The sequence below is a fragment of the Seriola dumerili genome, unplaced genomic scaffold, assembly GCF_002260705.1.
Source record: "Seriola dumerili isolate Sdu_G_001 unplaced genomic scaffold, Sdu_1.0 BDQW01001389.1, whole genome shotgun sequence".
Lineage (NCBI taxonomy): Eukaryota > Metazoa > Chordata > Actinopteri > Carangiformes > Carangidae > Seriola > Seriola dumerili.
This window is the reverse complement of record NW_019175644.1, coordinates 502946-526688: the sequence shown is the minus strand read 5'-3', so window position 1 is coordinate 526688 and position 23743 is coordinate 502946. Positions and strand designations below refer to the sequence as shown.

Sequence of the window (23743 nt, the reverse complement as noted above, 5' to 3'; positions counted from 1 at the left end):
TAAAATAAATTTGGCATGGGATGCTTTGGTAGTTCCCCTGGGGGATGTTTGCTCTGTAGCCTCAGCCATTTTACATTTTCTCTCATGGCAAGCAGGTCCTGTGAGTATATATCTCTCCCCATCATGGTGAGGTTGGCCTTAAGCATCGCTCTCAAGGAAGCCATTTCCTTTCTGAACATATCAAATCCACTTCAGTGGAGAACAGGGTAGAGCAGGGTGCCAGCATCACTTCAATGCCGCACTGCTCCTCTGTCTACAACCTACCCTGACCTTGATGTAGGTTTGACACTGGCTATTGTAGCTCTGCATGTGTAACAGAGCGATTGGGAGTATTCTTATCAACACATAGAGAAAATATGCTTCTATCTGAAGTTTGACTTATTCAACACTCTACATACAATATTGTCATCGCTGTGTTTCATGAGCAGTGTTTCAATAATAACTGACACTATTTTAATTATATATTATTTTTAACCTCAGTGTGATTTGGGAAAGTCTCACCCAAGCATAAAAGTTTTGTCCCTATTACTGGACCAGTGTTTGACAATATGCAGTTTGTAGTGCCTCACCTTAAAGATATTACTGATTTTGGGAATCATGTCCCCAAAACATCAACATAAGTGGCTATAAGTGTGTCTTTAAATGCCAACCTCCAACCCCCTTAAACCTTTTCCACTTTGGGCTTGGCTTGCAGATGCAGTCACATCCTCAGTACCAGTGAGGGACTGGCTATAGTAGATGGCCCCCATCCAGTTGTTAAACTGTCCCTGTGGTTCTCCGCCAAATTATTTGGCTGTCCTTGTGATGGCATTGAACTGTTTCCTGCATCAGTTCTCACAGGACTTGGGCAACAATTATTAACCAAATGTGTTATCTCCTCCCAAGCTAATTTAACATCATCTGCCCTCAGTGGCTTGTTTACAGGGTTGGATATTTGGTTTTGGTGAGTCAGCTTTTCCCTGCACGTGAACATTGGTTTATACTTGAGAAAAACTTTTTTTGTGTGTGTATGTGTATGTGTGTGTGTGTGTATGTGTGAGTGCGTGTGTGTGTGTGTGTGTGTGTGTGTGTATGTGTGAGTGCGTGTGTGTGTGTGTGTGTGTGTGTGTGTGTGTGTGTGTCTGGTAAATACTCCAGACAGCTCTCTGTAGCTTCCATATTTAAACTGAAAGAGCAGCATCTTTTAGAGGGAAGAATAAGAGTGTATCTGATTCCAAATCACAGTCCATTTCCAACTGTGCAGCTGGTGCACTGCACCACATGACTTCAACCCCCAAAATACCAAAAGTCCATCACCTCACCCCATGTGGACAGGGTTTTGCACCAATGTGCATTGATTCAGTAAAGTGAGACCCTCAAACTGTGAAGGGGGCATACAGTCCATTCATTTTGATCAATCCATCAGCCTTCTCATAATGATATGTTTCATAACAGCAAAAAGCCATTATATTTCCTCAATATAAGGGCTTTTCTTTTATCATAGTAGCGTTTGTCACTATCAAAACAAATGGGGTCTTAACACGAAAACATACATGTCATCATGAGAGCCAAGTGTTCAATCAGAGTCCCTTCTTTCTAGCAAATGAATTTTTGTTTCAGGTGTGAGAATGCTGAGATGCAAAACTCACAAAGCAGACATGCAGAAAATCTGGCTTGAGATGAACATTTTTTTCATGGCAGTACAAAACAGAGAGATCTTAATGTATGAATAGACACTGAGGATTTATTCTCATCATGTGGCCATATGAATGTAAATGTACTCACTGCAGGAGGTTTCAGGGTTTCAGACAGCAGCGACGCCTCGGGTGGTGGAAATGACTAAGCCTCTGGGTCAACTGCAGAACTGATTCTACAGCTGTATGTGAAAGGCTTTCGTCCTAAAACGACCAAAAAAACAAAAAACATGGCTGTCTGTCAGTACACAATTTCATGATCATGTGCAACAGTTATCCTTTCAAACACCTGGCAACCAAAACAAAAATAATCTTTTGTCATATGGTCGAAAAAACAAAAACTTGTCTAGCACATGTATTGTGTTCCTGCAATTGCAATCAATCTACACTCAATACCCCATGTAGGTGCAGCTAACTATTAACTGGCAAAATCAGGTGTGCTAGTGTAACTAAATTTGACAAAAATGGGATTTCACCAAGTGTGACTGCTCCTGTCCTGCAAAGTTTGATTGGTGGTTTACCCCTAAGGGCCACAATGAAGTTTAAATACAAGTAACTTATAATGGATTTTTAGATAAAATTTTACACAAATTGCCCAAGGGCCATTTCAATTTATTGCATTTGGTTTATTTAAAGTGTAAAATATGAGAATGAGTGATGGAAATAAATAATCAAAATGTACACCACTTTTGTATTTATAAGAAAAACCCCTCCAACCTTCTATGGACTCATTATAACTGTTTTATACGATTTTATAACAATTTTATAGTCAACTCTGTCGTCATCGAGTGAAGTTATTCATTGAAATTAATTAATCATCAATTAAGTCAAGTAGTGCTGTACTTTCAAAATGGCCAATATTAAATGCTTAGGGGGATAATAGTAGCATTTGCGTATATTCACACATCATTATGTAGTAACATATGTCAGTTCCATTGCCTACATACAGTAAACCTTGATGTGAGCATATGTACATATGTTTATAAATGCAAAAAATAAGACACGTGTTCTGTTGTTGTTGTCCGCCTGAGTGTCATCTTCACCATGTATTGGCGTAGCGTGCAAGAATTCTTCTAATTGTAGCTTGCGGCTATTTTCTTTCTAAGAAAACATTTGCTGCTGTATAAACGTTCGTCAAATAAAGTAACCATTATGACCCAGTGGTTATGTTTTTTACATGCATTTTCCCACTGACACATTTTCTCATACATGTCTCGTTTTCACATAAAACACTCACGCCCCATCTTTGTACAAAGACGTATCATTATCAATCCCCTGCTCAGCATCCTCCTTCTCTATCAGATTATGTATTGTTTTATTTTGACAGCCAAACTCAAATTAGTCTAACGTAATTAGCTTAAAACAGGCCTGTTAAGTACACTGTCATATTTTGTCATTGCCACTGAGTATCTGGTTGATGGGCGGAAAACAAGACTTGTTTTCTGCCTGTCAAATATCCAATTATAGCTGAAATGCAGTATTCTTAGTTGATAGTTGAAGTTCCATTACAATCAGATTTTAAAAACTGACGATACTTCAAATATGGCAGCATAATTATTATAAGTTACACAAGTAGATATATTCAAAATGTCCAGATTTATCCTGGTACTTTGGCAAGTAGGTGAAGCAGTGTTTAAATAATAAAATGCAGAATTAATTTAAGGCATCATAAGAAAATGACACACTAATTTTAACAAAAAAACAAAAAAAGGAAGAAAATTCTCCCTTTAAGAATGCCACAGTGAGTACTTTAACTTTTGCAATCAAGTAGTTCATCATCTATTTAACAAGAAAGGATTAGACCCATTAAATTTGCTCTGCTCTTTTATGATGTGTTATTGTCTAATAAACCATGAAAAAGGGGGAGAATTTTTGCATACACTAGCACTTGATAGCACACTGTTGGGTGCTCCACGGCCAGGGGCCAAAGTTCTTAAATGCAATTACTGATGAAAATCGTTTCTTTATCAGTAACTAAGACACACAATTTCACTGGCAAGTTGATAATAATGTTCACAGTCATTTTAATGTTTTGTTTGAAATGGTAATTTTTTTTTTTTCCCATTAACCAAGATTTGATGTTAAGTATTGTGTTTTCCTTTCAGTGTAATGGAATTCTGGCTTTATACTGCAAGGTTATTGTAACTGGAAACAAATAGGGAAGGATATAGTGCTGTTCAGTATATAAGAATAGTAGTCATGCTATTGTATTCTTAGCCTGAGTTACATTTAAGTCGCCCAATCTATGTAGGGTAAGGTGTTTATTATCTGCTGTCTCGATGATATTTTAAGTAAAGAAACACCATAAATCTGGCTTCTTTCAGATCTGTTTTTAGATGACATGTTCCGACTTTGCTACTTTTGCCTTTATTTGACAGTCAGACAAGAAACATGACATGCAGCAAAGATCCCGGCTGCAATTGAACGGTGGATGTTGCCGTAGCTGAATGGTTGCGCTGTAACCACTCAGCTACCAAAGCAAAGCGCCCCATCTGTCCAATTTTTTTAAATCCATTCTCTCTAAAATATTCATATCACACTGGGTTATGTGTATAGTGCCATTGTCTAATATTAAGGGCAACATTACAATTGTATTAACTATCCCTTGCAGCTTTAGTGAGGTCTTGTTTTGTGTTTGATAAAAAAGGCAACATTTTGTAGCACATTATTTTAACAATTCATGAAGTCGCAAGTCAATAGTTGTAATCTGAACAGTAATTGACACCACTGGGTAAAGGGAGATGGTGTTCTTCCACATTAGTGGCTGGATGTCATAACATATCATAAAGCAGCCTTCTAACCTTGTCAGAATTTATCATGACACCAATTAGATTTAAAAAAAAAAAAAGACAGCCACGCGGCTCAGGGTGTACTTCATGCTCATCTGCAAAAGGGTAACAATCTTGTATGGAGAGGCACAATGTGTGCGGCTTTATAAAAAACACTGGGGTGGCATGAAGGGTGAACAGTCTGAGGAAGAGCAGAAAATAAATACACATCATGTCACAGTAAAGTGACAGTGACAAGGGCACTATCTTATTTGTTCAGTACAACACAATTAACCTAACTCTATGACATTTTCTTGTACTACTAAAATAGACTTTGTCACGTAACTGCTCTCTTTTTCTGTCTCCCTCTCCCTCCTTCTCCTCTTCTTTTTGTCTCCCATCAGGTCTCCACATAATGGAGCGAGAATGAACAGAGAGCGGCTTAAAAAAAAGCATGAACTGGAGGTTTATTGAGGTCATCTGCTTCCTGTTTATATGGGACCATATAACAGTTCAGTCTTCCCGCCAGGACCCATTGGCCACTGAGCAACATGTCACCAAGCAATATGACTGGCTCATCTCTGACCGTGGACCTTTCCACCACTCACGGAGTTATCTGTCCTTTGTGGAAAGATTCCGCCAAGGATTTACGACCAGATATAAAATTTATAGGTGAGTTCACTTTCAGCCTGTGTACTGATGCCACACAGGCTTTTTAAGAGACTGTCTGTTTTAATGTTTTTTTCTATTTTGAGGTTTTAGTTGCAAAAAGCAGCACTGTGTACATTTTTAACCTATTAAGTGTGCATTTTTTATATACACTCTCAACACTGTGAACTTCTTTTTGTTATATTAATGAAGTGTTCTGCTCGGACTTCTGCTCTCCTATCTTTTTTTTGGACGAATTTGATTCCCCCCAAACAGACACACAATAGAAAAATAATGGTCATTATATACCTCTAAGATCCTATTAACTAAACATGCGAACGTTTGTCATTTGTCGTGATCTACTGGTCAGTAATAGACTCTCTGCACGCTAGAAAGATAGTATTGGCAGGTGCAGTGTACTCAGGTGCTGCCTCACTTCTCACTATTAATATTTGGACAAATTTGCACAGATAACGAGGTACTTCCAAAAAGATGGGCAACTTAAGAGAGACAGATTTCAAAAAAGAGGAAAAATGGTAAAGCACAGACTGAGATAGTCTGACCTTTATTCCCTTGTGTGTGTCAACACCCAAAAATACTGCATCCACCACCTCCCATTATGTCGTTCACAACTACAGTATACACTCCTGATTTGTAACACAGACTTTCTGCTATAAATTAGACAAGGGTTATTTTCTACCTGAATACATTATGCAGTCGTTTTCACAGGTAAACTGATGTTTAATATTGGTGGAATGCCCCTTTTAAAACTGTGGAGAAAAAAATAGCATTTAAAAGCTGTATAAAACACATTTACATGGACATTTATTAGTTAAACAATGTCTAACCCTGTTGAATTGACACCGTCATAGTATGACACATTAAAAATGTGTAAATGATTCACCACCAAAATGATCCAGGGACTAAAATATATAAAGTCACATTAAGCTGGAAGGGATAAAATATATTTAAGAACTAAATTGATTAATCTGTCCTCCTGCTTTTGAATTTCACACATATCAAAATACATAATGACAACTATTAGTTCTCAGTTTTTCATGGTAACCCCAGCACTAAACTGTATTAGGACCATTACAAATACACCGATCACTGATTTACTAAACTTCCATCTTTGCTTCCGTACTTGTGACCATATAATACAGTTTGATGTTCAATAATTGGAGCATTGATTATATTCTCCACCTTATACTTTGTACAGTCGTTTCAACCAGGGCTCCCTGGAAGAAGAGAACTTGTATTTCAATGGGACCTTCCTGTCCAAATAAAAGATAAATAAATAAAATAAGACTTTCCTTTGAATTGCATATCTCCTTATAGTTCACATACAGAGATGCAGGTACAGAAATCAGGTGGCTAGAAACCCTCTTTCTCAGAATGAGGTGCTTTGATTCCCTTGCATCCCTCTGCAGTCTGCAAACTCAGAACTATAGAAAGACTGAGAAAGAGTAAGAGAGTCATTTGCCACATTCCTTTTGGCAGTTCTTTCACAGAGTTTGTTCTCTCCCTCTCCTCCGTCTCTCTTGGTAACTTGCCACAGCCCCCGGTCCCTACTGGCTTTCATGCCTTGATATTGTCACATGAACAGTAAACAATGCATTTGCATAATGCGTAACTTGACAGAGCGGGATGTTGCACAGAGACATGAATCTCAGAGGCAAAACTTCTGAAGCCGCTTTCCACAGACACTGTACAGCTGTCGAGTGCTGTCTGTGATGCCGCGGTGATTTATTAAAATAGAGTGTGTGTGTTTGGATGTTGGGTGCTGCTGGGAGCGTCGCTGGGCCCAGGTGGCTCCTGTTGTTTCTCCTTCTTAACAAACCATTAGTGGCGTCAAGTTCGCCCATCAGTGCTAGATATCCCTTTCCTCATGACAAGACAATTAAATCTTGCATTGAGAGTCTGAAAAAAACCCCAAAAAAACGGATGTATTTCTCATTAAAAAATAAATGACAACAATCAACAATGCACATTCACATCTGTCAGACATCTGCAGACCTGTCAGAGTGAGTGAAGACGGAGTGATTTCACTCAGAATATGCCTTTGAGAACATTCTCTATGCAGCATTATAGCACATAGAGTATATGTATATAGAATGGACTGGATGAGAGATGCTTCTGAGCATGGAATACATATCTATATATTTATATTAATCATGTACATTATTTGAGGCAAGGGTGAGAAACGTTTCCCCCAATGGTCCAAGTGTTTTCCAAGGATTTTCATCCCAACATGGACCAGCAGTTAATTTCAACGATTAGTACATCTTCAACCAGAGAGGGTGAGGAAATAAGTGACATCAGCTGGTGTAGTGTTCAGTTGGAATGAAATCATACATACCCTCAGTCCTCCTCGGCACATGATTGCCCAGCTCGTGCTCTACTCTAACCAGCAATGAGGACTGAATCGCCTTGTAAATTTCCCCAGGGACTTTCTCTGCCTCGACGATTTAGCGGTGGAAAGTGGTTGAATCAGATTTGCAGAGAGACAAAGCATCCATTCCATTCGGGTTCTCTTATCAAGAGAGATTACCCCGGAGGCATGCTGCGTGGACAATGCCAACCTGATCAGCAACAAACAAATCTGCCCCATCTTTAATAACATGGGCACTGCGCCTAATTTGAAGGATAAATACAGATTTTTAGGAGGTGCCAGCTTCTTGTCTAGTGCTCTGAAAAGGTCAGTGTTGCTTGAAGGGTAAAGACACACCACAAGGCACCAATTACCCTCTCCCTCTAGACTTATGTCTCTTAAAGAAATGATTGGAGTGAGTTTTGTATTGAAGTAAGCAATCTTCACTTCTGTGTCACTGCTGATTGCAATCTTCAAACTGAATCCCTTTTTTTCCTTTCTTTCCTGTTATTGTATGCATGAGTGTACATTTCCTGTATAGTATTCATCAGTCACAAGAAAGCCGCTTTCACTGCTGGCTGTGCACTGCTCTTGTATCAGAGCTACAGCTCAATAATGTGTATCAATGTGTGTTTCAGTTAGGGGCGAAATTCGATGGCCTGTTTTGGTCACACTAGCATCTCTCGTTCTGACGCTTGTACTCTATTATGGGGGTTGAATGTGTTTCAGATGATGCGTGTTCTCTGTTTGGCCTTTGTTCGCAGAGCTCTATCTCAGGTTCTTGTGAGCCTGAGTGAAAATCCAATATAAATGCAAATCTGGTAGCCATTAATGCATTTTAAAGGCCTCAAATCAGAATTGCACTGTAATCAAAGAAGCGAGATGTGGTGGGTTGTTATTTAGAATAAAAATATTTATGAAAATGCATAGCTCTGATTGATCACACTTTTAAAAGCCATGCTGAAGTGAATGAATAGAGGGGACTGATAGAGCTGCTCTTGTCTTTGGAGCAGACCTCATCAAAACCTCAAAATCTGTACAAGGAACTGAACAAAGGCCTGTAATGACCTGTTGAAAAATACCACTAAATTCAATAAAGACCAAGATGTTATTAATGGTAATAACAGAAGCTGACGCATTTTTGGATTTGGTTGCTTGCAAAGTCTTGACAGAATCTTTAAACAATTTCAACTATGCTTTATGCTCTGCAAGCATGATAACATAATGTATAAACCAAGTGGCATTTAGTTTATACTAGAAAGGGAAAATTGAGCCATTGTATGTTTTACTACACTGTCTCAGATAACTGCAAAGCCATGGTTATCATATCTGTTATCACTGTTTAAATTACTGACTCTTTAAAACCTTTCGAGATTACTATCACATACATATGTTACTAAAATGGCTGTATCCACTTAAAAAGATAATAAATAATCACATTTATCACTTGCTGCTCTTCATCTGACACAGATCTTCCACAACCGAGAGTGTTATATTAGCTTCACTCGTATCTGAGTCTGTCTCGACCTACATGCTTTTCTTTCCCTCTTTATTCCATTTTGATCTGTCAGGACGATACAGTAGTAAAAGCTGCTATTTATATGACTAATGTTACATCCTCTGATTCCCAGCACAAAAATAAACATGGTTTACGAAGCCAGTGGCTAGCTAGGTAAGCAGTCAAGTTATAGAGCCTCTTCTCTCTGCACACTCATGCAGAACTGTGCACAAAATGACATGGACAAAATCGGTATATATATATATATATATATATATATATGAAAATACATGCGTCACATCACGGCACATAAATGGAGAAAGTTGTCAGTTGCTTATTTGCACAATGTTTGCTAACAAGCAGGCTAATAGCTAGCTTGTGCATGTTGACCAGCCAGGCAGTGTTGCGCAGGTACTTTACTTCCAGTTGGTCTTCACTGTAAGGACACGTCAAATTCATATGTCCTTCTGTATTTTTAAAGTTTTAAATAAGCGCAAATTCATAATGTGTTTATAATATGATATTTATACATAACATGGATATCCAAGGTGACCTTTTTCCTCCAACTATAGCTCCACTCCTACCTAAAACCATTGTTTGATGTAAAGTTTGACAGGCGTGACATGCTTATATTCTGTATGAGCACATAATGCGTATCTCTAACTGAACATTTCCTTCATGAATTAATTATTTCTAACTATAATCAGTCCGCAGACATCCACTTGATCAGCATTAAACCTTGAATGAATTATCTGCAGTTCCAATTTGCATGTGCAAACAACTTCTTTTATTCAGTCTCTAATTTAAACCGTTCATCAGATAGCCCTGCGTCTTGAGGCTCTCTTCTCAATTTTATTTCTTTTTTTTTTAAATCTCATTTTTCTTTTAATTTGTCATAAACAGAACGTCATATGTTGCAGCGATGCAATATGTTAACATATTTACTACATACACATAGGACGACATACAATTTTAGCCAACATACAACTTGACAAAAACACATTGACTTTCCTCATGTGCTCAGTGTGGATGTGTCTGTCAGTGCTGATCTGGGCCCCATTTGTTTTAAACAGTAACAAGGTGTAACATTTGTCCGACTCAGGTCTTGAATTAGTTTGGATGAGCCATCTGTAATTGGATAGAGCGAGGGAAGGCGGATTTGATGTAGTCGGCAGATTTGCTGAGAGAGGCTGCAGCAATGTTTAATTCAGCAGGCTGTAGCCAAAGGAAGAGAGGGAGAGCGGCAGTCAGGAAGTCAGGAGGGATGAAACAGACTGAAGAAAGAGGACAGAGACATCGAGGGGGTCTGAGATGCCATTAGGCGGTGAGACAGGAAGGTGCTAAAAGTGTGTGATGAAGAAAACATATAGGAGTGCTATTGACATAGAAGGGGGGTCCGGTGAGTTCAGCATCAAAACAAAGGATGGGGAAGCAGACAGGTACACTGGCAGTGAGGTCATAGTCAAGGTGAGGAGAAGCCGCCTCGCTGAGGCATTGGAGTGGCTCAGATGAGTCACAATTACCACATACCCAAATGCACCTCTCTCTCTCACAAACAAAAAACAACAAACCCCATCTATTATTAAAGCCTTCCCTGCATTTTATCATAGCTGCACTTACAAAATCACGTGTTCATCATCTGTTAAAATCCAGGATTCTAGAAAACTGCATACCATTTAACTTTTTTTTTTTTCAGTCCTCCCTTCTCTTATCTACCAAGGCTCAGTGGGTGACACAACATCATTTTATTTGTTTATTATTTATTTCTTTATTTATTTTTCAGCAGTGAGGGGATGACAGAGGCACTGTCTTAAGGTTGAACATTGTGGTGGAGTCAGGATAAATGTGGAATAATAACAGGGGCAATTGCTGCAATACAACTAGATTAAATAACAATATCGCTTGCAAGAGGAAGAAAAATGCCTTAGTATTATTTCATCTTCCACCAATCTACAATACAAACTCACTTTGTTGCTATAACTTTTGACATTGACATTATCTTAAACAAGCTAAATTTCAGTCTGCTATATGGCACCTGTTCTATTATATTGTCACTGAGCAGAACTCAATAAAAGGGAATCCTGGTGGCTCTCGGGTTCAAGATGCTGACCATGTAATTGCAGCATCTCCAATTTAAATGTACCCAGGGGGTGGGGGATAGAGGTCGGGGGTGGGGGTCTTTGTTGCAAGTCATCCCATCTCATTTCCTGTCAGCAAAAATTCCCACAAAAATATACTTTAAAATAAAAAAAGAAGACAGTGATGAGATTGACATTTCCTTGACATGACACCAGATTTTAGTTTGTATAACTTGATAATAGTGTAAGCAATTTAAACATTAAAATATATAAATATCACAGCAGAGACATTTGCTGTAAAATCTATATATGTTGCACATTTTCAAAGTGATTTCTAAGTGATTGAGAAAATTAGGAGGCTGTCACTGAAACAGGATCTTGGCTGTTGCTCTGCACCTTCTGGCAGCAGATGTGAATTCCTATTTGCTGACTGAAGCAATAACCACTACCAACACTTGGATTTCAAACAGTTGCTTTAGCCAATCAGGAAATCTGAAATTACATCACAGCTAAAATATCTCAAGTTGACATCATCGCTGTTGTACAGCAGCTGAGCATTTACTTTTCATGTGAAAACAAAATTATTTTATTGCTATCAATATTCTTATCAAGTATTGTTTGGTGTATGGCACATAAAAATATGTGCACATAAAAATATGTGCCATACGCTGGCACATAGGTAGGCAAAAATAAATCTAAAATGTAATAATACAACAGCATTTATGCAGGATGGGAAAATTACTCCACATAAAAATACAATTTACTCTCTTTACTCAATTTTTATTTTTTATTTTTTCATTTACACATACAGAAACAGACACAGACACACACACACAATAAACACAATGTTATCCTGGGGCTACACTGCAATTACAATCACTGGAGCAGTGCTGATGCTGGGTGTTGATCTGCATTTCTCAGCTGTATAAGTTTGGGAGAATCAACGGGGGCTGATCTGGGGAGGGACTCGATGCCACTTCCCTTCTCCAACCTAGTGGTAAAAAGCCCCCGCTGTGGGATGACTTAATTACTGGCAAGAAAGGGATGATAATTAGAGGAGAAACAGGAGGCTAGAAGAAACTGTCAGGGTTAAGTACTGACTAATTCACTGCGTGGGATGCCTGTGCCACTCTCCCTTGAGACAGGCAATGCAACGTCACCACAAGAGCAACTAGCGCTGAAGAGAAGATGCTGAAGCAGCCATGTCTTGTATTACTGCTTCTAAATATTTACTAAGTATTCCACTAAAGTGAGTCATTGCCCGAAAGGTGCATACACTGATTTTGAGCACACTGAACTGCTGTTGACTTTTAATCCACAAAAGCAAAACCCAAGGACTCATTCCTTGGTCTCTGCAAATTATACTATTCTTTATTTCACATTTTATGTCTTAAAGATGTTGTCAGCCCACACAGATCTTTTCATTTTAGCTGATTAGACTGTTTCAGATTAAGGTTTGGTGCAGAGCAGGTCTGAGGTCCCCGAACTCCCATCTATTCAACGGAATCAAAGCTGTTAGTTTTGTTTGCCCGAACAGCTACAACACAACTTACATAGAGGGGTCAGGGAGATGTCAGTCAAGCTACATTTAAAAGTCCTGGGAAAAGGTGCCATGTGATGTCATGTCAAAGAATTGTGTTTTTGCAAGTGAATACATTTCATGAAAAATAAGACGCATACGCCTAAATAATTAAAGGTCAAATTACTCACATAAACAAACAAGAGACAAACAATTTCCAGCATAGTCTTCACAGGTCTAAAAATACACAAGCTGGGAATATGTTCCAGCCCCAGAGTCAGTGCACAGCATCTCTTCTAAACACTTCAGCGGAGGTGTCGTTCCTCTCCCACTCCTCTGTCCTGCAGTCCGTGCACGCCTTTGTGTGTGACCTACACAAACACAAAAAGTTTTTTTTTTTTCCTTTTTTTCAGGCCTCCTGCAGAACATCTGAGTCAGTTCACTTCCAGCAAAACACTGAAAATGTTGGACATGTTGTCTTAGCTGTGTTGTAAACGTAGTGTAGACAGGCTCTCCTCTGATGTGGGAATTCAGAAAGGTTATGTGTCCAAAATTAATCTCAGTAGGTCTTTTATGTGCTATCCAATTCAATATTTTGGAAGTCTGCCAGTTTGTGTTGTGATCCAGTGGGTACACAACGATGTGATGTATGCATTTATTTGCTACATAGCTCCATTTAGAATTATAAAGTCACAGTTATGTAAATATATGCAATCGGCTATTTATTGTAAGCACAATTTAGAATTAAATTTCACCATTGGCATTTGTAGTGTTAAGCTTTATATAATATTCACTTTTTTAAATGTATTAATGTTGTTTTACTTGGATAAGATAGCCTGTAGATAGAATTAGATACCTTAAGTAATAGAGACATTTTCCCTTCTCTAATATGCAAACCATATCATATCAACACATATTGTTGGTGTTGGTTAAACCCTCCATGACAAATGACCTGTATTTCTTTCTGCTAACATTCTCATGAAACCGTAGGGATACCATAAGATAAGATAAGTGCTCAAATCTTTGTCAGCCAGCTTTAAAGAGCAAATTTATTGTGGTGGGTGCTTAACATCATGAGCTGATTGCAGTAATGGAGCTGACACTCACCAATGGTTATCCCACCTAAATACATTAACAATTTAAAAAATATTTTTGCCACCTTTAGTGATACCAACAAGTAAGATATTGGGAGCTTGCCCATAAAGTAAACAAAGCAAATATGGATTTGTGAATATTAAAAACACAAAAATAACAAACATGCACTGAGTTAGAGGTTTATAGAGGATACATGAACCAATACAGCAGCTCTTCAGTAAATCCCATCTCTGTGCCGCCTTATAATGTTCAGTGTGCCAGAAAATGTTGATTCAACTCTATGGTAATTTTTGAGGATTTAGTCAAAGCATTACATTGATAGGTGTTTGTAATGTTCTAATGTCCACTCCCATTTATAATTCATGGAGGTCAGAGAATATTAGAAATGCCTTCAACCTCTCTCTGTCTTTCTCTGACTGTCTGTGCAATGGATAATGGAGCATTAGAATGCCAGAAAAAATGTGTGTCATTTAAGGATCTTCAGGTCAAACTGACCCAATGAAAATCAGTTTAAAGACATACATTTATAGGGAGGCTGAAGCATGAGCGCTCAGTGAAAATGGGTTGTTTTGTGGGTTCTTGACAGATAACAAGAACATGCCATGGTAATTGGTTGAAAAAAAAAAAAGATTTATTACATCCTTTTTCTTTCAGGGGAAAGTGCATTGTGTGTATAAAGGGAGTTTCAGAAAGAGGGCACAGAGTTAGCCGGCCTGATATCCTCTGGAAGGTTGTTCTGATCTCTCGGGGCTCACACAGCAACGGCCTGATAAGTGGGTTTAACAAGTAATGACATGTTTCTAATTTTCAGACTTGGAGCAGTGAAGCAGAAATGATATTATAGATTATTACTGACTTGTGCATGCTTGTGTCCTTTACAGCACTTCTGACATGATATCTAACAGCTAAAGATTTCAAAACACAGGGAGATAGTCTGGAAATGTTCTTACCAACTGAGGTCCAAAAGTGTCTGTGGGAGACTGCAGATGATTTTCTTAATTCTGTATCACATCTCAGTTTATAAATGTTGTTTCTTAAATAATTGTTTCACTTAATCAAAAGAAAACTGACAAATAAGAGCTTGTCTTTGGAAAACTGATCAACAGCTGATAGAAATACAACACAAAGTCCACTTACTCACTTCATCTGGAGTTTTCGACCGTCATTATGATTATTTTTTGTGATCAGAAGAAAATATAACATGGCAAAAAATTACACATGCCCTCTTTTACCTTCTATATGCACTATATTGTGCCTTAAGAGTGAATGTTAACCCCAAATACAACCTAAAAAAAAGTGCATCACAACCTTTTTGTATTGAATGTGTGACTTTAAGCAAACAGCAAATCTCAAACTGGAAAGGGACATCCTTTGTTTTGTTTTTTTCTTTGTGAGGTGCTTTCCAATACAGCTTGTAAAGACAGTTCCCCTAAATAGCACTTTCTCAAAGGTTTCTTTTTGTGAGGAAACCATCTCTGTCCAAGGTGCTGAAATCAAGCATAGTATTTGCTCTAGCACTCTTCACAGTTTATACTGCAATTCTCAACAAGTTGACAAAACACATTATTTCATTTATCTGACTGCCAAGCAATATTTAACAAACTTAATTTTTCTGATGCGATCTCAGAGCCGCATACAATACTAGTATCATGGCCGTGCAGGAGCCATTTAGATATCCTTAAATTAAAGACAGTGAAGTAAATCGTAAGAAGCGTTGTTTCCGGTAGATAAAAAGATAAAAGGGGATTATTGAATTGAAAGGGCTGGTTTTTATTTTAGTCATTACACTCACAGCGAATACAATACATAGAAATCATCAACATAATGCTGTTTTATTTGGGGTATGACTGACAGTTATTACAGGGCATATTGAGTTCAGCAGCAAATGGGTGATATACAATAAGCTGAATCTCAGGCGCTAACAATAGCAGTGCTTTCTTTTTTACTGCGTGAATGCTTTGACCTTGGTGGTTTTTCCTTATATGTAGAACGGGAGAGCATTGTTTGTGATTTCATTACAGTACAGAGTAGGTGATGAAGTGTTTCATCAGCTGTAAACAATATCCAGAATACAGGAAGGCTTTACATTTGAGATAGAGACATGCTAGTATAGATGGAATTATCTCCTGAATTGCTCTGGCTTTGGTGGATGTAATGTAAACAATATTTTCGAGGCAATCGCTCGTCCATATGTTCTCCCGTCTGAAAGCAAAGCCTTTCAAGATATTTTGAGATTCCATATAATTTTGGGTTTCACTTGAATGCAACTCAGAGTCTCTCATCCCATTATTTGTTGTGTAGGCTCATAATAATTTCCATTCAGCCCTTGCCCACACAGTCTGACTAGTTCATCAGCACAACTTCTCACATTACACAGTTAATTAGATTCAAACACATGCTCATGTCACTCACCCATGCATTTGCTTCCGGCACCATGTCCCATCAAATTCTTGAGATTAAAGTAAATTAAGAGATTGTTTTTGATTAGATCCATTTTCGTTTCATTGCCTCATCACAATTACAGAGTGCACTAACAAAGCTATTATGCCAGCAATCATATTCCATTTATGCAATCACGTTCCATTTACTGATATGCCCCAATTAATGGTTAATAACTAAGATGTTTAGAAGTGAAAGTGAAGTTAGTAGAATCTTTTTAGGTATTATGCTACATAAAGTTCTTGGATATTTGAGGATAGAGTATTGTAGTTTGTGCTGTGCTACCACTGAGCATACTTTATTGCATTAACTGTGTCATCATGGCAGTAAGTAAATTAGATTTATGCTGTTTATTTCCCCTTTGGCTTCGCTTGAGCCTTTTGAGGATTTCTTATGGGGTCAGTCCATTTTCTGCAGACACAAAATTAAATAAAATGATGACCCAGCCCAGAGATTTTCAGAAAAGTGATACACCAACAACAGTGCAGTTAATGGAAAGAAAATTCATTCACAGAATCGTCTCATTCTTTTCACGTTTTTTTCTTCCTCTGTATGTACTTTACATCTTGTCTACTGAATAAAACAATAAACCTTTTCAAAAGCAGAACTGTAACATTGGGCTCTGCCAGCCCATACAAAATCTAAAATATCACACTGTAAGATTAAAAGCAGTGTGTCTTTTTGTGCGTCAGCGTTACTTTGACATAATCCTTTCTACGCAAGCAGATTCTTTCTCTGCTCTGATAACAGTATGGTCGTTCCCAGGCTAATGCCTCCATTTTACACAGATGGGCTCTGCAGGCGTCAGGCATGACGTCACAACCAGTGAAGATGTTGTTAAAGCTACACACTAGGACAGTTTGGACATCAAGATTGTGCCACTCAAAAGAACCTGTAATTCTGGCAGGAATAGCAACTATATTATACAGTCCAGTTCCTCAAATACATACTTGTAGCTCCTTATAACCGTGAGACTATCACCTATAAGATAGAGTCATTATGTATGAGATTATGTTTTTAAGGTGTATATAGGGACACTGAATGTTTATATACTTGATGAAAAATATGCAGCTGTCTCTGTTAGAGTGTGTACACTGCCATCATCAACTTGACAGACATGTGGGGGCATTGACAGTGAATGTAACGCGATTTACTGTTAACACACATCTAATTTTATCTAAACCCATTAGCTTGGATATGTTTACATGGCCTCTGTGCTGTGCTGATGTTATCTACTCTTTTTTTTTAGCAGCAGCACTATAACAGAATTTCAAAATAGCCCTTCTGATTTCCTGCACTATTTACAATGCCCTCTTCAGAAATCCGGCCCATGCCAGAATTGAAGTGAAAATAAATAAAACAAGCACAAGCAAACAGCTTGGGCCAACCAAAATAACATCCCACCTCTTTCTGCCTAGCCCTTCACTGCGCACTGGAGCATAGGATTAAGATTCATTCTGTAATATTTTGAATGGTTCTCGGTGGCTGAAATTCTTACAGGATTTCAATTGTATCTCTGTCTGTTTGATTTATTACTGTGCTTTGCCTCCTTATTACCATGAAAGGCCTGGATTTTTTTTTTTTTTTTTTTTACCCTTTCATTCTGTCAAGCTTCTGCATAATACTGTAGCAGCACAGGAACAGGGATTCTTAGGACTCAGATTATGGGGGCCTTTCCCAAAGAAATAATGTTATTACTGCAGTATGTAATGCACTATAAATGATGAGAGTAATCCAGTCGCTTGGTTGCTCCGAGATAGTATATCTGCCCCTTGTTCATTTGAATCACAGGGTTGCAACCTTTAGTGAACTTCGATTGTCAGAAAGACCATGAATTTCTGTCCAGATATGGTACTGATCCCGCTTTTCACACTGGCTCAGAGCAGAACCATGATTGAGTAAGGCCCCCGGAGATAAAACAAATGCTGAGGTAGGAAATGCTTGCCTGCTTCCAGACCCCTGAATCACCACCCACATCTCTGATTTGTTTAGCAATGTTAATAGGTTTGGTGTTGTGCCCACTGACAGCTGTTTCCACTGGCTTGAAAAAAACAGTTAACCAATCAGGGCATTGTGATGAAGACTGGGGATGGGATTAAGAATGATAACGTCATCGTCCCACATAGCTAGCTAGTTACCTAGATTAATCCATGAAAAATACTGACAGAAAAATGGACACCAAAATGGTGACAAGAGTAAATGACATAGACACAAAGGTATGCCTACAGCCTGTAGTAAAGTGATATATAATACAACCATTTAAATAACCAACCTAAATGCTATATAATGTAGATTTATTCTGAATTAAAGTATCCTGAATCTAAATAAAATAAGGTTGTGTGGCTTGTGTGCTCTTCACAGGCTACTTAGCACACTGTGCACACTTACACCAAATACAGTATATCTATATAATGTCATTCACGCATTAACTCTCACAGCAATGTAGGACATACACTAAGTGATAAACTAAATCAAACAAGAATTGATTCAATCATGTATAGCTCTGCCAGAGGTTGTGTCCCATTTCACGGACTATATCCTTCAAAGTCTGCTTTTCTTTACTTTTTAAGAACTAATATATTAAAAAATATCATGCTTAACCTTTACAAAGATTCTAATTCAGTCGAAAAACAACGCTTTTTCTAAAAGTGTACCCTTTGCAGTGCTTAGTATGTCAGGATCAATAGCCTGCCATTTGGTAATGGTGCAGTCTGTCCTCGTAAAGTCGAAGACAGCCTGAATGAAGTTTTATTTAGCAGGTGTTTGCCCTCTGGTGCCCATCGGTCACTGGTAAATCACATGAACTGGACAAATTAAAAAGCTCCCATAAGATGTAAATCATGGCAACCTCTTGTTGGTAGCCTTGACAACTTATTCTTCTTTAGGATGCAGCCCCTGAAATGCGACACACATGGACATTCATAAACCCTGCTGTGCCACATGGCGGTCTAGATGTAATAACATTTTTCTTACATCCCTGAAAAAAAGATATCCAAGTAGATGAGATCACGCGGCGCTGTTTCTGTGTGGGAACACCATGTACACAATGAAAGGGAATAAGTCAATACTGTGTGGGAAGACAAAATAGCTGCACAAAGTCATTCATGGGGGAATTACCATTATTGGATCAAAGTCTCCCCCAGTCCTAGCAGCTTGCCAGCGTTTTCTGTTGAGACCCTCATGGCTATCAGTCAGCTGAGCATGGCTCTGTAAAGAACAGTGTGGCAAAGATTCAATCAATGATGTCTCAGGGATGTTTAGTGGGCTTTTGTAAATAATGTAGGATGCTATAATGCAAAATCCCCATGCGTAGGATAATTTTCTAATTAATTTTAATAAGATAGTATTATGGTCATAGACAAATGAAATGGCAAAGATGATCCCTGTCAACTCCCAGTCATTTGGCTCATACTGTTTTACCAAACTCTCATTTTCAAAAAAGAAGTTGCATCAATCGAATGTTTAGACTGTTTGTTCATTTTCAAATCCACGCCATCCTGAAGCCAGATTCACCTACTTCCTAATCTCTTTTATCAACACTTAAAAAAGGAAGTTGATAAATATGTTGAAGGTAGAGTGAGCAAGTGATACAACACAGGAGCTGATGAGATGGATCTGCTTCACTCTCTTGCTGTGATTTGATTTTGCAAAAAAAAAAAATCAAAAGCGATAACAGACACGCCCATGTCATGATCTGCTCTCACTGAGAGTGGATAGAGAGCTCACTGCTGTTTCCATTCTTTTTTTTTTTTTGTTTGTGTGTTGTTGTTTTTTTTTTAATGGGTTTGATGGATCATTATGTCTATGCTAATCAGAGCAATATCCCATTACCATAAGCGATGCTTCTGGGCCATTATATTATGTTAAAAAATAGTTTTATAAATACAGAAACTGTGGAGTTGGTAAATGACCTTGCAGGAACAGTAAGCATGCATGTGTCACAATCCACAATCCTCCCTCACAGAGAGCATTTCCTTTTTACATGCAAAACTGACTGTGCATGCACACAAACCCTGAGCTCAGTTTGAGATGATTTAAAGTTTGAGGGCGAGGATTAGATAGACAGCAGCTGATTCCTCTGCTCCTTTGATTGGCTGCTGGAAATGGAGTATTTTGTTATGTGACAATGAATTTGACTAAAGTATATCGTTCAAAGTGATTTTGTTGTATTGTATCCTTTTCAACCACCAATTGAAGTATTAGTTAAGTCATCCCTGACAAACAAGTAGTGGAACAAATGACTAAAAATGACAGGTTCATCCCTCATCAAAGCATGAAAACCAATGCTGTCTGTTCCTTCTCACATCAGTGGGAGCAGACACTTTTCCAAAACCACATCAGTGGCACCAAACACACGCAGATTACTCAGGGAAGTTTTGCATTTCACAGGCACTATGAAAAACACCTGGACTCTTGCAGCAGAAACACTATTTCCTCAGTTAAAGTTAAAACGATTCATTTATCTGACTTAGTAAAAGCTAGAAAGAAAGCTAGAAAAGAAAAATATATATAAAAAATATATAATACATATATATATATATATTATATGTGTGTGTGTGTGTGTGTGTGTGTGTGTGTGTGTGTGTGTGCATATGTGTCACTTACAAAACATGTCAAAGTGAGCATCCTGTTAAGCCCGATCCAGCCAGACTACAGGAGTTTTGGGCTGATTTAACCTTGAGTCATGCCTCCTGACAATCGGAGGAGAATTGTGATCCTGGACCTTGGTCGGTACCGACGTTCAGCCCAGGTTATCTGGTAATGTGATCACTTTACAGATTCAGTCTTAAACCTTCTGAACTGCTCTCAGACTCATCGGGCCGCCTCGATTAATATCAAACATGTTTGATATGTGAAGAAACCTGTGTTGACTGCGTCTCCCGAACCATTTCCTTATTACAAGTATTACATTACAATAGGTTGTTGCACCACAGTCTCCTTGTTTTTTACATTTGCTTCCCCATGAGATCACTCTAGATGAGATCATGTGAGGTGGTGCATCCCTCCCTGATCGCTCCTCTGGCACAGTAATCTTAATAATATCCTGTAGCATGTGATGTGCCACTATTTTCAAATCCTGTAGTGTGAGCATGTTTGAGATTACAGAGAAGAACATCTGTGAAGTTTCTTCTTATGTGCGTGATGCAACCCGATTTCAAAACTTGTTGGGATATTAAAACTCGTGTAGTCTGAGCCCGGCTTTAGTGATTGCACTGCTGATTCCACTGACTCTTCTCTTAGCCTACGGCATTAGGTTTCAGATTCATGCAAAGCCACATTCATACACTACAGTTACTGGCAACCATCCAGTGTGCAAGCATGAGCTTTTCTCTCATTTAGGCCTTTTTTTTTTTTTTGTCTTTTAATTCAAATTTCTGTCATGGGAATATGGGCTGAGTCACTCACCAGATGAAACATGTACTGTGTGGAAGGTGGCATGCAGAAGAGAGAGACTCCAGAATGAATGGGAAGTTGCGAGAGCCACCAAGTATGTTTAGCCTCCATGGATGTGGAGGCTTTTCAGTGGCAATGGAATAACAACCAAATAATGTAACTCTAAATTAAACATTTGGTGTGACCGCAGCAGGATAAATATTGTATCCTTGAGTATAGTGAGAGTTCCAGCATGATGAATACTGTATCTTTATCTATAAATTAAAACGGTGAGGCTAAAAATAAAGAAATACCCTCTTAGGGTTTGCTCCACACAGATTTTGTATCTTTTATAATTTTATATCTCTAACGTGTGGTTTTCACACTAATCTATAATTCATCATAAACCATCAGACTCCTCAATTACAACAGACTTAAATCATCACCTCTCTAACACAGTCTGTGTAAAAAACATCGTTATAAGCTTCACAAGCATACAGGATATATAGAACATGAGAGGTTGATTCAAGAGCAAGTTTATTTTCTCTTTTTTACAATTTCTAAAATCATGATTCACTTCAGTAACTAATGAGCCCAAAATACGCAACAAGCTGTGTTCACTCATAACTCTTTCATCAGTTGAGGCTCAAGAGATCGAAATGTTTCTGTTACTTTTATCAAATATTCCATCGTACAACTAACTGTACAAAATACCAGAGGACTTATGAGTGTTTGCTTTAACAGCAATGACGGAGTAAAATATCTTTTGCATTTGAGAAAGATCAAATTAAAGCACTGTGTACAAAGGGTAGCTGTAAATAAACAAAGCTTCATTAACGATATTCTGATTTATGCCCTACATTACAGTGCTAAGCATCTGAGGTCACTGAAGGAGATGAGCACAAAGTAATCCAACTTGAACTAAAAAAGTACGATAATGTAAGATTTATTTTGGCCTGTTTTTTTGTTCTTGTACTATTTTTTCTACAGCAGGTGCATCCTTTAAATCTTCCTTGTAAAATGCTGAGTGTCACGCTGTTGCCCTTTATGACAACATCTAGTCTGCTTCAAATAAAGTCAGGGTGTTTTGATAACACTAACATGTTTATAGCTAGATGTAACATTTTTTATTTGGCTTGTTTCATCATAAATGCTTGTAGTTTGCTTCAAGTGAAAAGAAAATGGCACAGGCTTCTTTTTTTGTCACATGTCTTCTTTTTTTGTTTTTTCTTTTTTACCACAGACTGTCAAAGGTCAAGCTGTAAGTGAACAACATATCCTTCTGAATACGTACTGTATTTTACTGTGAGGACTTTGATACAGTATGAGAGGAGGACAAGAGGTAAACAAGAAGCCAAGAATGACAAGTTCGCCCAAGAACATGTTGTCTCTGCATCCTGCCGAGCCAGTTTCCCGCTCACTTAATTAGAGATTTTCTTTCAACGAGACTGTGCCTCTCTTCGCTCTGTGCCGCCGCGCTTCCACTTTGAATGTCTGTCATGCTCTCTCAAGGTTTTTTTCTAATCTGGGCCCCAGCGTCAGGATCAACAAAGTGCCTGTGGTGACACACTTTATGATGGTCACTTCCTGCCCCTGTCAGAGCGGTTAGGGAATATTCACTGGATGTCGATACAGCCTAACTCTAATTGAAGCAGACAACACGCTGCCTGGAAGGTGCTATGACATGCCATATTCACACTTTCCATCCATTATGGATAAAGACAGTATGATATTCATAACCCCTGATAACTAATACTGTACAATCTGTGTGAAGTAAATACTGCAACACTAGCAATTATACAGCAATTCAAAATAACACTTGACATTTAAAAGTATGATGATCAGATTTATAATGCCATGAAACTATTATAAGACATGATTGTCATTGTAAAGATTTGTAGTGATGAAGTAATGAAAGCTTTATGCACTTTGAAATCACATGCACTATAATGTATTATGCATTTGGGGTTCATAGAAATCCAACATTTCATACGGGCAGGCAGTGGATAGTTTACAGAGTGACTAGGTCATATAGTATTTTAATGTTGTCCTTTAAACATACAGTAATACTGCTGCAGTTTGTGTCTAGTGGGTCATCAACAAGTAATGAAACAAGCTGGTGATTTGGTACACATAGGCTCTTTTGTTTTTTCCCCCGTCCTTATTTTAGACTTAGAGTCCTGCTTGACGTGGCGACACCAGTCGTTACAAGTGGATAAAGGGCAGTTTGATACTAAACTTGTCACATTTCTGGTGGCAGCAAATACCCCTTTGGAATATA

General features: G+C 38.2%; 1 protein-coding gene across 1 annotated transcript in view; it reads left to right on the top strand.

Moving 5' to 3' along the window:
* brinp1 (BMP/retinoic acid inducible neural specific 1) overlaps positions 1 to 23743 on the top strand; it is a 107602-nt gene that overhangs the window by 20396 nt on the left and 63463 nt on the right. Inside the window, exon 2 of the mRNA XM_022768066.1 lies at positions 4846 to 5113. Coding sequence (XP_022623787.1) covers positions 4896 to 5113 — 218 coding nt within the window. The 5' untranslated portion in view covers positions 4846 to 4895. The remainder of the gene's footprint in view (positions 1 to 4845; positions 5114 to 23743) is intronic.